This window comes from Nelusetta ayraudi, unplaced genomic scaffold, assembly GCF_046127955.1.
Source record: "Nelusetta ayraudi isolate G7.1 ecotype Tasmania unplaced genomic scaffold, CSIRO-AGI_Nayr_v1 ptg000092l, whole genome shotgun sequence".
Classification (NCBI taxonomy): domain Eukaryota; kingdom Metazoa; phylum Chordata; class Actinopteri; order Tetraodontiformes; family Monacanthidae; genus Nelusetta; species Nelusetta ayraudi.
Window position 1 is genome coordinate 4,909,546 of NW_027466142.1, and position 17,706 is coordinate 4,927,251.

The window sequence follows — 17,706 nt, forward strand, 5'->3', positions numbered from 1 at the left end:
GGAAAGTTTTGACACTCTGAATCAGTTGACTGGTATTTAAAACTTGTTGAGTTACTCACGACAAAAATAGCAACGTGCCCCCGCAGTTGTCAACGTACATAAGACACGATAATATCCCGTCAATACAAAATCACACACAATGTTTAATTCTGTCTTAAAATGCTATTTTCCTCTTAATAAAGGTCTGGGCTATACGTCGGGACAAAAATGAACAAAAACATACTGTAAATGCGTTTTGGAGTTTTTTTTTGGTTGTTTCATCAATCACTTGTCAGGCTAATCTGCTCTTAGCGTCTCCCCTGATGGAACAACAAAAGGCTTAGGGCTAATTAAGGGCTAATCAAAACGTCTTCGAACAATAATGTGGAATGCTATTATTGTCAGACCAACTGAAGGGCCGTTAAAGTTGACTCTCACGGATAAACATTTCCAAGTATGTCGCAGCGACATACAGTCTGCGGCTAGCTAGCTCTGGACGGCTCATTACTGCCCGCTGTCATCAGCTAGCCTGGCTGCCGTCCCTGCTGTTCCCCGAGTTACTCTGTTCTCAATTTCAATTCTTCACCCCCCACTGTTGAAGCTCACCACTGCTTCTTCTAACACTTGAGCCGCTTGCCAGAGACTTGATATCAGGCACTGAGATTTAAAACAGCGTTTTGTTTTTTTTTTAAGGAAAAACTAGCCCTTTAGTTCTATTTGGCGGCGCCCAAGGTTCACGGTTAAATGAACAAATACAAGTAAAAATAGAGCGCAAACCTCAATGAAACATTGAACTCTTTCATGGGGACACGAGACAACAGCTTGCTCCGAGCAGAGCCAAAGGACCGTCATCGTCTGTGTTTGTCATTATTGGTTTGACCTCATTAAATTGTTTTCCCCATTAGGCCTGGATTATGACATTGTTTGTCAGAAGTTTTTTTATGGGCTAACATATACTTTGACAAATCCCCTCTAAAATGTCATGGAACTAAGAGGACCCCTGCAGTGTCCACAGCCACACCACCGTTGGTATCGTGGAAGTGTTTTTTTTTTTTTTTTGTCTTACAGGCTTTTCTGAGCGCTCGCCACTTTTGCCGCGTCCGTACATTAAAGCCTGTTTATCCCCTGTTGCAGCAGACTGCTCTGGATCTCAGTGTGTTGCTCACAGTTCGGCTACAAAACAACTTTTTTTGATGCACCGCGCTCCTCGCTGCAAGCCTCACAAGAATGACTTTGGGCCTGAATGGCGCAACCGCTGTTTTATCCGGATATCTGTGTTAATGCATGCTTAGAGGATATGGCTGTGCACATGTGACTCAATCATACCTTGTTTTGATATCTGTCCAGAATGCCTGTATTATCTTTTAATCTTAGGTCTCTGAGCAATATGCTAAGATTAATCAATTACACTAAATCTCCGTCTTTTCTATTTATGAAGCCTGAGCAGTAGGAGACGCAGAGTGAGGGGGAGGCAGCACAGAGCCTCTGCATGCTTAATGTATATGTATCTATATGTATGTATATATATATATATATGTATACATATATATATATATATAAATATGTATGTACTATACTGTATATATGTGTGTGTATTTATATGTATATATATGTATGTATGAATCCCTCTCCTAGTTCTACTAATGCTCAGCCTTTAGAAAAAGAAAAGACTTAGTTTTTAGAGTAATTGATTAATCTTATAATCTTATATATGTGTGTGTGTATATATATATATATGTATGGATATATATTATTCATGTGTATGTGCCATGGGTGTTTGTTCTGGAAGTAAATAGAGGATTACCACAGATTATTTGTAGTTGCCCCCCAATTGTTGTTGCCTTAATACGTTCCGCTTTAGAGGACAGCTCTGGCAGCATGTACACACAGCTTCACTGGGTCAGTAATAACTGTGCCGGATTGTGCTTTGCCCTCTGCCCATTCAAACATTTTTCTGTTTTTCTATTGTTCAATGCAACACCCAGGCATGAAATAAAGGATATTTTCTTAGATCAGTAGAGATACTGGATCCTTGTGAGACACCAAAGTTTAAACTTTTCGTGTGACAGAAGTGTCCTGACGACCTCTCATTTTCTTCAGTCGACATTCGAAACAATATGAGCAATCAAGCCGGGGGAGTGTCCTCTTTTGTTCCGTCATAGAAAGGGGTGCCTGAAGATGGCTCTGCAGAGTAGAAATACGCAGAGGAGGAGGGCCATTTACATTTTCATGCTCTCCAGTCAGAGTTATTTTGACCTTGCGACAGCGGACATCGAGTTTGGCTCTGATCACATGGCTGTTAAGTAAACACATTTTCCTTTGCATTTCATGGAAAACTGGCAATTTTGCACAGATGACGAAAAGTTTAATGTGCACTCATGTTGACGTTACACTACGTATGAGTCAAGACTCATCTCTTGTCAGAGTTACCTTACTGACTTCACCAATGGAAGAATAAAAGTAATAGATTCATTTAATTACACGCCGACAGATAAAGGAAGAAAACCTTTTAAAATGCCATCTGAGTGAATGTCATGGTCACATTTTGGAGACCAAGTTGGGAGGCGCAATTACATAATGCCTGTTTTATTAATGAATCCACTAAATGGTGAAGTTGGAAAACAGCACAAAGCCACCCAACTCGAACATGCAAAATGACAATAAAACCCGACTTGTTTGGACATGATTTGGCTGAATCTTTAATGGCGTGCTTAAAAATTCACACAATGGGTGATATGACCAGCTCTTAAGAGCAGCGCTGACGGATGAATATACTGTACAATCAGAGGAGAGGGGGACTGAAGAGGCACTAAAGCTAAATGCTGATGCTAGCTGTAAAAAAATAAAAATAAATAGATACATAGCCAATGGCAAATAGGCAGCAAATTAGCAAGCCTTAGTCACGTTTATGGCTGTTTGTCAAATAAATGTCTTCTGTTTTGACGCAGCGCTTGTTTTCATCAGCCTGAAAAAACAAAACAAAAACAACAACAACAACAACAAAAAACTACATTCTCCCTTTTCCTCCAGGCTCGGCGGTAGATTGGTATCCACACTGACTCGCTCTGTTTTTGAGAGCCACGGGCTGAGGTGCACAATACACTGTGGAATGAGCGCTGCACTTTCACTCAGACACGATAATATCTGTGTGGAGATAACTCCAGTCCCCAGAGGTGAAATAATCACATTAGGCTTTAGTGGCTGAGGTAGAAAGTTTCTGTCGCTCTGGAGCTCATTTCCCCAACCGTGACGCTGAAAGGATTAGATCACCCACCGATAGTCAAAACACAACAGTGGTACTTCTTGTTGCAAGTCATAACATAACATAAGAATATGTAATTAGGGAGCCGTGCCATCGTCAATTAATTTTGTTTCCTGCTTTGCATTTCTACACAGTTTTTTTTTTTTCAAGTTTTTTTTAAACAGGCTACATTAGGGGCGAGGCGGTAGCACAGTGGTTAGCACTGTTTCCTCCCACAAAGAAGGTCGCAGGTTCAATTCTGGGCCTGGGACCCTTCTGTGTGGATTTTGCATGGTCTCCCAGTGTCTGTGTGGGTTCTCTCCGGGTTCTCCAGCTTCCTCCCACAGTCCGGAATTAGAATTAGAATTGGAATTGGAATTGGAAACAGAAACTTTAAATTCTGTCTGCGAATGGTTGTCTTTCCATGTGGCCCTGTGACGAACTGGCGACTTGTCCAGGGTGCCCTATGACAGCTGGGATAGGCTCCAGACCATCGTGACCCCCCAGTGCAGAAGACAGCGGGCGTGGAAGATGGGTGACACTGGAGGTATAGACGCCTGCTTATCGTTTCCCACTTACATCTCCGCCCCGTCCAGGTTGGAGAGCAGCCTGCTGGAGGTGCTCCAGATGGACTTCGAGGTGGAGGAGCTGAGCACTCCCCTGGACAGCCAGGTGATCGTCTGGAAGCTGGAGCTCCCCGTCGCGCCGGCGGGCGTGGCCAAGACGGAGGGAGCCATGCGGATCTACACCACTCAGAGAGACTTCGTGGGCCTCGCTCCCCTCGTGATGGTGAGTTGGCCGGCAGCTGCCGCGCAGCGTCGCGTCACTCCTCATCAACGGCAAAATCCAGCAGCCGGCAAAAGAGCGTTTCCAACGCCTCCTTTGTTGTCGGCTGAAAATACCGCGGAATGCACTTTGCTGCCGTCCCACTCTGAATGCTTTATGCACAGGATTGTTTTGTAAATGGCTTCTATTTTGAGCAGAGTGCAACCTCGTATTGTCGCCTGTCAGGTAGCTGACGTCTCCCCCCCGCCCCCTCTGTTCTGCCGTGCATTACGTGGTCATCCTCTCTGAGCAGCTGCTTCATGCGCTGCTATTTTGGTGCGACGGGGCCTCTTATCATGCTAGCTCTATAATTAATCCACAATATAATCTCTTCTAAATACAGAACATTGCACAAGGGTTTACACATTTTGAATAACAACAGGAGTCGATGAGCCCTAACCCGGCTCGAGTTAACGGCCGGTTGCAGCAAACAGCCTATCCGGTTATTAACCTCGCAGTGATCAGACACTTTCCTTCACATTACCCAGACACACGTGGACAAGGACACGAATCATTTGGTCAGCTTTAGACCTGAAGCCCAATAATATTGATGCAAATTTTTTGGGGAGTATGCTATGATGTGGAAGTTTTAACCCCCTTGATTGAGAGAATTTTTAGGGAAGCCAGGAATTTAAGGTTGTCGTTTCGTGTCTTGGACACTATGAGGAGGGCTTCCTTCAAAAAAGGCCGCATGAGTAGGCAGTTAACTAGGAACAAGACCCTTATTGCTCTTTGTATATTCTAATATATGTGAGAACTGTTCTAAGGGTAGGAAAACCAAATTACTTATATTGTACTGCGAGTATACACTTTTATTCATGTATTTATTGAGGTATGTTAAGCTTTTACCAATATAAAAATCATAAATCAAGCCAAATTTTACACACTGGACCTTTAAATGTGAAACTCAGTTTAGTGGACAGATGTAAAAACCAGCAAGTGTCTACACACCACTCTTACTTTTTTTTCCTTTGGATTCTTTATTGCTTGTTATCAGTTTTTAGAATTGGCTCATAACTTGACTGAATTAATTATTCAATAGATATTCAATAAGAATTGCCCTTTTTTGGATATTTTTCTGTGAACTTATTATTATTATTATTATTATTTTTTTTTTTTACAACTTTCCTGCATTTTTGCAATAAATGTTTGGGGGGTTGTTTGACGGAGCGCCACTCTGTGCTGGTTTGTGATTTTGACGTGGTTGGACTGGCCTGTGGATTAGAAGCTGACCCCAGACAGGGGGCCAAACACGAGGAGATTTGACGGTCGGCTCAAGGGGACATTTAGTAGCGACAGATCACTCTTCGCAGGGCTGTCAGACCTCCGCCAATTGCTGCAGCTCAGTACCTCTAAAAAAATGCAGATAAACACGGCTGCCCTAGCGATCTAAAATTTATTTTTTTTAAAATATAAAAAAAACTTTAAAAACAACAAAAAAAAGAGAGAGACCAAGTGTCTCTTGAAATTTGATTCAACTGATCATCCTCGCCCCGAACTCCTCCCCCGCCCCACCCTCACTGTCACACACACACACACACACACACACACACACACACACGATTTGAAAAAAATTACTTCAGCTTCATTTACAACAGTGCGCTTGAACAGAACACACATCCATCTGCTTCATTTTCATGCCTTGATTATTCATGTGTGCAAAATGCACACCTTCAAACACGCACGCACGCACGCAGGCGCATGGCAACTTGGCTCTTTATGCACACAGACGGGGTAATACGCACGAGGCCGCCGCTGACTCCACAGCCACTGGGATTTTGCCTGCAACCTCAGCGGGTCTGACTTTGAGACAGGTGAAGCCAGGGACAGAGCAAAGCAGCCCATTGCTTCACCTGCCCCGGCGGTGCACGAACCGCGCAGGGTTTGAGCAGAGGGACCTCACTGAGTCTCTAATGATTTGATCACGAATGAACCGACAGGACCTCGTTCTTAGGGACAGGCTCGGGCAGAAAAGTCCAAGATTAGCTGTGATCTGCCCATGGTGACCGGGCCATCACCCAGCCTTAACTCTGCTCGCCTTGGGACATGCAACTGCTTCCCTCATCACTACCGCTAAGTCACTGAGTCACACTCCATCACCCCATCTTTTCACCACCTCCTCCTCCTCCCCTCCTCTCTCCAACTTGCCTTCCTCAATATTCCACACACGTGGACAAACAGTCCTCGCGACGCGAGAACATCTTGAGAAATTAGTGGAATGGAAAGCTGACGTGAATGAGATGTGTCTTTTATTTTATTTCATTTTTTTTTTACCCGTGTGCAGGACACAGACATCCTGAACACTGCTGTCCTGACTGGAAAGAAGGTGGTGATGCCTGTGAGGACAGTCGCTGTGGAAGAAGACGGAGCAGTCACTGATGTGTCTGACTACACAGACTGTAGCTCCACTGATGAGGACGTACTCAAGGTATGGATTACTCCCTCCAACATAGAGTACCTCCACAAACTACAGAGGGAGAAAAACAACCTAGGTTCACTGGAACTGACCACACTGACTGTTAAAACACTCAACACCTAAAGCCATATACTAATTCCTTCATTAGATTTTTTTTTAAACACAACCTTCACATAGATTAGAATCAACATCAAATGACAAGTGGGATCATTTTGATGAACAAGTCCAGAAAATCTGGAATATTTTGGAGTATTTGTATATGAGTCATATGAGACGGTACCTTCCCTTTAATTTTGTGGACTTGTGTGTCTTGTGGATAAGTTGTGATCTGCACATGGATCAAGCTATTAAATAATAATCTAACATTTTGAGGCACAGATGCATTGCCGGAACTACATCCCAGACGTGCCCGCTGGGCGGAGTGGTTTCAAAAGTGCAGCTACAGCTTCTCCCGTCATCAAAACAATGGAGAGATAAAGCCGACGTCTGATCGATTACATAATATAACATTATTATTTCAAAGAGTGGTGGATGTGCAGGGCACAAATTGTCCACTGGAGTGTTTTGGAGTTGTAGCATTGTGCGCTGAGCAGCTTGTGTCTCTTCCCCTCTGGATCTCAAAACAACAGGCACTGATAATTGAAGGGAAAGTACCTGCTCATGTGACTAGAGGAGCTATGCTAATAGGTGAACAACCCCTTTAAAGGTAAAGCACTTTCAGGTCTTGAGTCAGCAGAGTGGCATCCACCAGCTGCTGCAGTTGCTGGTTCCTGAGTCTCACTCCGTGTCCCCATCTGGTTGTAGACTGCGCCAGCAGTAACTGTCTTGGGGGACCAGGCATTCTTCTCAGACCTCAGAGTCAGATTTGTCCTCTTTGGTTAATCAATAACAGATATGCTATTTAAATTAAGGTGAGTTGCATAGAAAAGATGAGTGATAAGTTGTGCCAGTCAAGAGCTGGACAGTCAGTGATCACTCAACCCAGAAACCAGCTCCACACATTAAAGTTTGACTTACCGAAAAAAAAACAGGTGATTTACAAGCATTTGAAATTTCCCACTAATCTGATTGTTGACAGGTAACATTTTTTCCTGCGCACTTGAAAACACTCTATATACTGTGTATCATCATGTCGTTGTGTACGCTGCATACACACAATATATACAGTATATGTAAGTAGGAAGTGATGTCATCAATTCTGCGCAATTCTGCATTCAAAATGAAGAATCGTGCAAAGACAATTTTGTCATATGTCTTCTGTTCTTTGATTGATACGTTTGTTTGCAGCAAATAAACACACTGGAAATGCATACATAGAGTGCAGCACTACCAGAAGGCTGGGCTTCTTGGCACTCAGTAGGATAAATAAAAAGAGAGAAAGCAACAGCTCTGCCTCAGCTTAACATTTGTCTCATTTCCTGTTTTGCTTGGCTGCCCAGCAGATGACTTGTATTCTTAGGAATTCAGGAGTACTGTTCGATTCAAAGGGCATTTTTGTATTCTTAACAATAAATTGTTTTTTTTTTTTTTTTTTTTTTTGGCAACTTGTCCACGGTGTCACCCTGCCTTCGCCCTAAGACAGCTAGGATAGGCTCCAGCAGACCCCCGTGACCCTGAATAGGAATAAGCGGGTATAGAAGATGAATGAATGAATGAATTACACAGGGCAAAAAAGTGCCTCGGTTCTAATTTTCTAGCAAATGTGATGAAAGGGCTTTGCGTATCATTCTGGACCTTTGACCTTCTCTTAAGAAAATATATTTAGACATTTGTCAAGATTGAGAACCGCTAAAATACACTGATAAATAAAAGATTAGATGTGTCTTAGCCTCATTGCATTGAAGAAATGGTCAATGTTTCTCAAACGCAAGGCACCACTAAAACTGATTAATGATATTAACCTCAGTCTGCGGTGTATTTGTTTTTAAATTAATTTATTGCATACATAATATTTTAAAACTATACATACTGCTTTCTGGTGCCTATGTCAACAGGAATGATGCATCTTTTGCAAGTTACACTTCATACACATGAATCAAGGACACTGTTGGTGCATTTATGCGTGATAAGGACACACTCTTATTCCACTTACCTAAGAACAAACAAACAAGCAAGCAAACAAACAAACAAACTTGCCACATCTGCTCTGTTTTTCCCTCACAGTAAAAAAAACGATTAGCTGGGCCCCTGGAAACATCAAGTACCAGTCACGGTTGTAATGAACAGCCACCGAGCTGAATGACCTCACAGGTGGCTGCTCTGCTCCATCGGTGTGACTTCTTTCTTTTATCATATGAACCTGAGCACGGCTGACTGCTAAAAGCTGGCCCCGCTGGCTGATTAAATTCAAAGTCCAGCAGAGCCTGGCCTCTGAGATTCAGGGGCTGTCGATGTACTTACTTTAAGGTGAAGTGGGACTGAAAACAAACAAGAGAGCATGCAGTGAACTCCATCTGCTCTTAAAAGCATTTGTCATGACTGGTCAGAAAAAAGTCCTTGAGCAGCTTTAGCAAGCAGCACATACTGTCTATTAGCTGAGGCATCTATACAAAATCGGCGCTCTCTGAGATTAATAGCACAGTGTATGTGGTTATGGCACATGTAGAGAATTAGGTGCTGATGGGTGTCAGTTGTAAGAAAAGCAGGATTACGTGAGGATGTCAAGAGGCTACACATTGCTTAAATCACTCTTTTTCCACCCTGCAACGTAGCCGCCCTCGCCACTATTCTAAGCCCGGGCTCTCAGTTGTGTCTTCCGTCCAGAGAGCAGCTTCGCTTACAAATATTCCATTTAATCTTCTTAGTCTCACGGCTTTACTCATTTTTCTTTTCCACTGTGCCTGAAGAGTATAGAGTGATGGGTGAACAAGGGTTTATCCAGAAAAGGATGTGTCATGTAACAGGACAATGGCACAAGACCCTTTTATAGCACGTAAACGGTAGTAAGGTAGGTGTTGGCGTGTGCGCAGTGTTGCAACAGAAGTCTGACGGAGTTGGTAAGTTTGTCAAGCCGTGCGAGGGAATTAAAGAGCAGAGATCACAAAAGTTATCTCAACAAATTAACTTCTGGCCTCTGGCGAACGCGACTTCCTGACTTGCTGAGTGGTTGAAAGACATTACTAAGTATGAAGTGGCCTAATATCCAAAATAGATAGATGGACAGATGGACAGATAGATAGATAGATAGATAGATAGATAGATATGTGTACGCACACAAACACAAACTTGGTAGAAAAACCTAACATATCCACAAGAGAAAAGTTGCGTGCAAATCACTGGCTGCTTATGAATAATATATATTTTTATAGTAATCTCCACTCATAATTTTGATGATGGAGGCTGTCAAAGAGGATCTACAAGGTCCAGTCTGCAGCAACCTAAAGACAGTTCTGAGTAAATGCATTTACTGTGTTTGTGTTTGGATTTAGTTGAATATGAATATATGTGTGAACCTGTTGCTCACTGCATCCCCCTCACCGTAGCCTGTCATCATCCATTTCTAAATATACCACTAAAGAGCTTCTGTCATGTCGTTTCACAGTGTCTATTGTATACAAACATATTCTTTCCAGGTATCTGAATGACCATTTAAATCTGTTTCAAAAAGTTTGAAAGGTTTTGAGTATTGTTAATAAAATAAAATAAAAAGCGCATGAGGACAAGAACCTCATGTGCTCTTCTGTTCATTAGTTATTTGGCTGATGCTGTTGAAAGCCATCTAACAGTATGCTGTTTTTGTTTTTTGTTTTTTTTTGTTTTTTTTTTTTGAATTAGTGAAGGTCAGATTTATTTTTTAAGTGTACCTGTCCAACACAGAAACACTAAAGCGTTTTTTCCCCCTTAAAAATAGAACATGGACTGAAAAGGTGGGAAGTTGATAAATTGAAACATTTCCTTTTAAGTGACACAGTACAGCGTGCTCAGGGATGTTCATTGGGGCTCTAGTAAAATGCATTCTCAAAAAAAAAAGAAGAGCAAAGTACTGTCAGTTACGGATGACTGGTTAACTGCCTCCACATCAAAAATCAAAGGATTAAAGGAGCTTGGAACTGCATCACTGGGGCTAAATCTGTCGCTGTCCATTGTTCCACGCTTACGCAAGAGAATTTCACAACCTTTCAACCGTTTCAGTGACACATTTAGTAAATCTGCTGTTTGGATACTAATCAGGCAAAGGATTATTCAGAGATGAGGTCACTGGATGGCCAGGCTGACACATAGTGAAGTGGCCATCCTGCACATGCTAACAGGATGGCTGACGCAGCGAAGAGAAGGGATCCTCTCCAAAATAGCGTCTATGTTAGTACTTTTTTTTGTCTTGGTTTGACATGGATAAGGGGATATTTTGATATCTAATTTTGACATTTCAAGGTTTGTCAGCTCAAATCATTGCTGACTTATTTAGCCATCGTATTTCAAGCACATGCTATTTTGTGGACTGAGGAACTTAAAATTTTCACGAGCTATTTTGAATAGTTGTCTACGTCTGTTCAATGTCACCTTCGTCATCGTGCAGTGCGGATGCATTGTGTTGTTGAGTACTGACTTCTAGCACTGAGCCACATGATGTTTTGATTAACATAAAATCGCTATGCCGCCTGTTTCAGACTGGTAATCACTTCAGTAGTTTATTACAGTGCCTGACATTACTATGGTAACCACTTCAGTGCAAAACAGCTGCAAGGCATTTTTATTATCACTTATTTTCATGTAGGATTGACTTCTTTGACTTGAATAAAATTGTTTATTGCTATTTTTGTCATTGGATGGAAGACGACCATGTTTCTGAATGGCAAATGAGAGGGAAAATACATTTTTGAAAGTTGTCATGCCGGGACGAGTTGATTGCTTTTAACATGATTAACTTTCCTATTTCAGGTATCAGACAGGTGTGACTATGTCTTTGTGAATGGAAAAGAGTTGAAGGGCCAGGTGAAGATGGTGGTGAACTTCACCTACAGCTACATGAGTGCTCAGCTGGAGCTCAATGTGTGGATTCCACGACTCCCTCTGCAGATTGAGGTGTCCGACCCAGAGCTGAGCCAGATAAAAAGCTGGAGGGTGCCCATAGTAAACTCAAAAAGGTAGGACCATAAAACCAAACCACCTTGATGTTGAGATGATTTTCTTTGAAGCTGCATTTGGCTTGTCCAATATCTTTTCAAGGGTTAAGAGGTTTACGTCCCGTTATATAATGTGCTGCAATTCCTCAATGTGATCCAATCAAGCAAAGAGACAGTGTTGAGTGATTGGTGTGCTTTGGTCCAAAGCTCTGACTGTGTGACAGGTGTGATTTGCTTATTTGTTTGCTCATCTCCCAGAGCGGGCTGGAAGAGCGATGAAGACAGCAAGAAGGGGAAGGGCTGTATGCTTCAGTTCCAGCACGCAATGGTGCGGGTGCTCACTCACTTTGTGGCAGAGCAAGCGGACCCTCGGGAACCCCAGGCCTTTTTCCTGGGCTCAGATTGGCAGGTCGATGTCACAAGGCTGGTCCGTTACTTCATGAAAGTGGAGGACCCGCGAGTGGCAAGGCTACAGGCGGGAAGAGTGCTGTCAGGCCGAGACCTTGGAACCACCAACATCCAGGTAGTAAAGGTTATGCTGCCCATGACAGTGCAGCACAAAATGTGGGGTTAGTGTGGGGTTAGTGTGGGTTGGTGTGGGTTTGACCTAATTCCATGCTGCCAAGGTTTAGAAATATGTAAAATTGATTATTGACTTGAATTTCCAGTAGTAACTAATGTTATTTTTATCCTTTTGTTTGTAATTTTAATATGTAAGAAAAATAACAAATGTCCTGTGTCTTGTGCACAGCAGATACTTAAGGGGACACCTGCAAAGAACCGCATTTGACAAAAAAAAGACACCTACATTGCAGAAAAGACAAATTAAATACTATATAACACATTTTTTACATTCCACAAAGCTCACCAAATAAACCCTAACCAATAGTATGTTGGAGTATTTTGTCTGTTTTGAGTCACTTTGTTAGTGGTGTGAAAGCAGCCTGTCTGAATTTTCTTCTTTTTACCAAGCTAGAGGCCTTCAGATAAGTTCCATCAGTTGACATTTTGTTTATGATGTTAAAAAAATAAAAAAATAAATTAAAAAGTTAATTAGTAAGGAGACCATTTTTATGATTGATTACAAAAATGTGTGTACAAATGGTTGGGAACACTAGTTTGGAAAATCCTAATTTGAAAATTTCCCCGAATCAGGGCGTAATTCTAGTTACCCTGAGTAACAAAGTAGAACAGATCAATTGTGTTCATTATGTCTTCAGTTTTTAATGGATTTATATTTAGAACATTTTCTGTGACAGAGCTTTTGGCGAAGTCAAGTCTTTGTCAGACAATGACATCTGTGAGACACGACATCTTTAACATCTCTAATGTTCTTTGACAGGTGTTTTCTCCACTGTCTGATGCAATCTTGGCCCGGACCGCTATCAAAGTCACGGATGACAAAGTGACTATCACAGAGATGGGAGTCCAACTGGTTACAGGCCTGTCCCTGACTCTACAGCTTAGTCCTGGCAGCAACAGGGCCATTCTGGCGACCACGACCACGCAGGAGGTTTTACAGAGCCCCAAACAGGTAACAGTATGAATCCACTCAACAGAAATATTGTGTCTTAAAAGAACATCGCAATTTAAATCCTACTGCTTTCATTTCAGGAGGCACTGGTCAGTGCGTGGCTGCAGTTTAGTGACGGTAGCCAAACACCCCTTGATATTTATGATCCGGCTTCCTATCGAATGACGGTGACATCTCTGGATCAGGGGGTAGTATCGGTGGTAGGCACACCTCCTGTCGTGGTGGCGGAGGGGGAAGGCCAAGGAGTCCTTGTTCGAGTAGAGATGTCCATCTCTGAGGACTGTCAAAAGTCCAAACGCAAAAGTACAGTGGCAGTGGGCAATGGCAACCTCAAGGTGAAGTTCCATGTCAACAGCCGGAGAGCCGGAAGTAGTACTAGCAGTACCGACCGCAGCACCACTGGCGATAAAGAAAATGACAATGGGAATGTGGGAGCGGAGGCGAACGGCGAAAGAAAGCAACGGAGACCCTCGCAGGATCCCCCACTGCGTAGTCCGGGGTCAGACAGAGAGGAGAGCGCCATGCAGAAGATCACGACCACAATCAAATCTACGGAACGCACTTTCATTACCAGTGGCAGCCTGGGTGGCGTCCGCAAGACAAACAATTTGGGGAACCCCAGCAGTGCGACAAGCATTAATGTCAGCATGGCGAGCAGTCCTAGTGACAGCGGCAAAGCCTATGGCTCTGATAACATGGTGGTGGAGGATATGAGCAGTGTGAGCTTTAGCAGCACTGTGAAGGCCCCCGGAAACCTTGTAAACTACAACAGCTTTCCCACTAAAGTAGGGCTCCCAGGGCAGGGCACAGGGGTAGAAACAGGAGGGGAAGAAATACTAGCCAATAGGCCACTCACAGACTTGGAGATCGGCATGTACGCTCTGCTGGGCGTCTTCTGCCTGGCAATCCTGGTGTTTCTCGTGAACTGCATTTCATATGTTGTCAAATTCAGGCGCAAGAAACCCCCATCCCACAGCCAGGAGCCCACGGGGCACAGACACGACTGGGTGTGGCTCGGCACAGACGCCGAGCTGGTCATGAGCGTGCCGGGCACTCCCGTCCAGCAAGACACCCAGACTACCACCACCGTCATTGACATCGGGTGTGACAAGACTGCATCCCTTTCCAGACGGCCCAGTTGCCTGGCCTCGGTCACAGACTCTCCCATCAGCTGCGTGGGTTCCTTGAGAAACAAACCGATGAACTCTGACTCGCTCCACTCCCCAACCAGCAAGAGAAAGAGAGTTCAGTTCACTACTTTCTCCACGCTAGAGCGCCAGCATTCACCCCACATACCACCCAGAGAGAATGGCCATGGCATCCACTGGGTCGGGAAGCACGACGTCTCTGAAGAGGAGGCTCAAGTGCCCATTGCACAGCCGGGGGAGGCGTTATAATACAGAATTCTGTACAGTAGATGTGGCTTTGATCACCTCAATGCCTTTGTTTACCTCCAACATCTGTCTAGAGTACGTGACTTTGCAATTCCTCCACATTTCATAACCTATCAAGGCCTTTTGTGTGTACATGTTATGTATATTACTGTGAATATCAAGAGTCTGGATATATGTTGTAATGTTTTCAGCTTGTGGAACAGACAAGGCAAAGACTGGTCCATGAACCTCAGATTTTTTTTTCTCCAGGTTTCAGGCCACAAAAGGTTTTTTGCTGCATGTGGATATTACATTTTTGGTACTCACATTCTGGAAACTAGAGAAACACAAACAAAATACAGAAACAAAACAAACGAAAAAAAATCCTACAACATTTATTGATTTTCCATCTGACTGATAAAAGGGTTTCACCAGAAATATGGTTTAAATTAAAGACTATTCCATTTGTATTAAGTGTTTTCTATTGTGTAATTTTAAAACATTTTATTTGTGTGACTTCCAATTTCAGTTAGAATTTTTTAAATAAAATGATATCCTTATTATTGCATTTTTTCCATTTCATTTTTGTATCGTTATTTACTTTTTCAATGTATTTAATATCTTCTGCAATTTTACACATAGTTTACTGGTTTACTATGTATTCATTTGTCATGCTCGCCGGGCTGCCGATATGTGTAATATTACACGGTAACATCTGGCTGTAACAAGAGAATATCAAGAATTCTCACAAGATGAACAAACATCTTTCAGGTGGAAATCGTTCTGCCATCCATCATGAAGTAATAAAGCCTGAACCCTGACAAGAAATTAAAATGTGACAAATCACGTCGGCAAAGCGTCATAACTATTGCAATCATTGTTTAATCATGTGCTACATATTTTATTTAAAACGCATATCAAGAGAAAAAAAAAAATCCAATTTACACTGGTATCAGCTGACATGGCATTCGTAAACCTATTTTAGTGGTAAGATATATGTATGTATTTTAGTGGTAAGAAGTGTGTGTGTGTGTGTGTGTGTGTGTGTGTTTCCCCACCAGTTTTTTTTTTTTATTATTATTTTTTTTTACCCGAGCCACGTAAATGTAAAGTCTATTATCTTTTGAGTGTTACGTTTTTATGAGGTACCTCTTGCATTGGCCAATTACATAGTTTTTGTTTTTTTGTTTTTTTGCAGGCTTGATTTGAAAGAGGTAAAATGCCAAGAGAATAGCCACTTAAGCCACCTGATCTGTAATGCTTTCATTTTAAAGTCTAAGCACTCTACGCTAGCCAAATTACAGTTATTATTAGCTATGCTCCTTTTAAATGTCAAAGGCACTCGCTTTCACTGGTAATATTTTCATGAGGCAAGCTTATTTAAATTTCCTATTAAAAGGCTCATTGCAATTAGATTTCTCTTTTTCACAAGATAACAAATGATTGGGCTAATTGCTGTACTAATGAAAATAAATAAATAAATGGGCACGCCGTGATTGCAAGGCGAGAGCCACTAACCAAAATAGGTCAGTATGCATTTTAGCACGTCTGAAAAGTAATGGACTAATTAAAGGGCACAGAGGACAAATTGTTTTAGAGTTAACAAACAGTCAGACACCAACGCTGGAAACTTCTTTTCATTTATTAAGTTAGCAAGCATCCATCCCACCACATCTATTTTTAACCATAAAATACACACCTCCATAAATCTCAATTACATACAATCAGTAAACCAGGGAAAAATAGTGTGTTTGTGTACAGCACACACACACACACACACACACACACACACACACACACACACACACACACACACACACTTGTGTTTCAGTATAGGTGTTTGATTGAAAGTGCTCTATAGCAGCACAGCAGCTGGCAATTTAGATACAATGTATTGAAAAAAAAAAAACCTCATAGCTCCACATTCATAAAAGGCTGTGAAGGAAGACATCTGTAAGGATTGTGTTATTTTCGAGGTACAGTTGTTGTACATCCTGAGGACGTGTCCAGAGTTGGCCTGACATCTCTGACCTTATGCCTCCAGCAGAGTGTTCACCAGCTGCTGGTAAGTTTCCCTCTCCCTTTTCAGGCTGTGGTGCTCCTCGAGGTAGAGCTTCCCATTCTTCACCAGTCTCTCTCTCAGCTCCCCATCTGACACCAGTCTCTGAGACTGATGCACAAATTCCTGATGAGGATAAAGGCAAAACATTTGTCTCATTTACTGCCAAACGCCACTGAAAGCTTGCTATTGAAGTTGCCCGAAGACATGCGTTTTGTTTTTGTTTCTGCTCTTTTGCCTTAAAAAAACATGAAAGGAAATTCAAGGCACGAGAACAGAACTCTGGGAAAAAAGAGAGCCTGCACTCTGATTAGCAAATGCTTTTTTTTTTTTATTATTATTATTCATCTCTATGTTGCCAAAAAATTAGATATTTTTGGTTCAAATGGACCAACAGACCTTTTCCGTTAGCCCTAATATGTCCTGCTCATGCAGGAGGGAAAGAACCCAACAACAAAAACAAACCCAATGGACGTCAAAAGAGAGGCAGGCTGCAGTGGAGTGAAGACAAAAATGATGGTACGACGACAGCAGAAAACGGACCGTGTGGTGCACGTATTCGCACACAGCGTGCGGCAGTCAGAGGAACATCTCTCACAAAAGCGTGGCTGAAAACGCCTTCAAGAGTTCCTTTATCAGTGCAGATGAAGAAACAAACGAAGAAACAAACAAAAAAAAAAAAACGAAAATTAAACGCAGCAGGCTGCCAGTGGGCAAAGTTTTAGCCGCTGCCAGTCAGGAGGCCAATTCACGACACTTGACTTCATTTGAGTGGTGTGATTACGTCTGGAGTGGTCCTTGGCAAGTAGCAGCGGCTCCTCTGTGCGGCTGTGTGAGAGCCACAAATCCACGGCAACAGGATTAAAGCTCAAGTTATAAGAAGCCCGCTTATAATCACTTCACCGTTCGCGCAAATTACAGAGCCGGCCTGGCCAGGAAGTGCACCTTTTTTTCCCCCGCTCCAGCCCCCTGGAGAGCTTTCAAGGGTTTGTTCTGTGTTTGATTCCTCCGTGACGAGCGAAACGTCTCGTCGTCTCGTCGAAAAGGCTCAACAAAGCGGAATTGCCGCCAATCAGAAACAGAGGCGGGAAGCACACACGTGCCAAAGAATGCAAATAAATAAATAAATAAATAAATAAATAAATGAATGAATGAATACACACGCTTCTGGCTGGGATTCAGAGTCACAATTAGCGGGTGAATGCAGTTGCAACCC

The 17,706-nt window shown here is 42.6% G+C and overlaps 2 protein-coding genes across 4 annotated transcripts in view; one reads left to right on the plus strand and one right to left on the minus strand.

Annotated features, from left to right (window-relative positions):
* Positions 1-14,880, plus strand: part of LOC142902100 (transmembrane protein 132D) — a 37,471-nt gene extending 22,591 nt beyond the window's left edge. Inside the window, exons 5-10 of the mRNA XM_076046920.1 lie at positions 3,817-4,009; positions 6,330-6,473; positions 11,340-11,545; positions 11,783-12,047; positions 12,867-13,058; positions 13,139-14,880. Coding sequence (XP_075903035.1) covers positions 3,817-4,009; positions 6,330-6,473; positions 11,340-11,545; positions 11,783-12,047; positions 12,867-13,058; positions 13,139-14,455 — 2,317 coding nt within the window. The 3' untranslated portion in view covers positions 14,456-14,880. The remainder of the gene's footprint in view (positions 1-3,816; positions 4,010-6,329; positions 6,474-11,339; positions 11,546-11,782; positions 12,048-12,866; positions 13,059-13,138) is intronic.
* glt1d1 (glycosyltransferase 1 domain containing 1) overlaps positions 1-17,706 on the minus strand; it is a 121,441-nt gene that overhangs the window by 76,557 nt on the left and 27,178 nt on the right. For 2 of the 3 annotated variants that reach the window (XM_076047225.1, XM_076047224.1), the window contains one exon: positions 16,055-16,616. In XM_076047225.1, the coding sequence (XP_075903340.1) occupies positions 16,357-16,616 (260 nt within the window). In that variant the 3' untranslated portion in view covers positions 16,055-16,356. Of the gene's footprint in view, positions 1-16,054; positions 16,617-17,706 lie in introns of those variants that run through there. The other variant, XR_012929072.1, reaches the window with a different exon arrangement.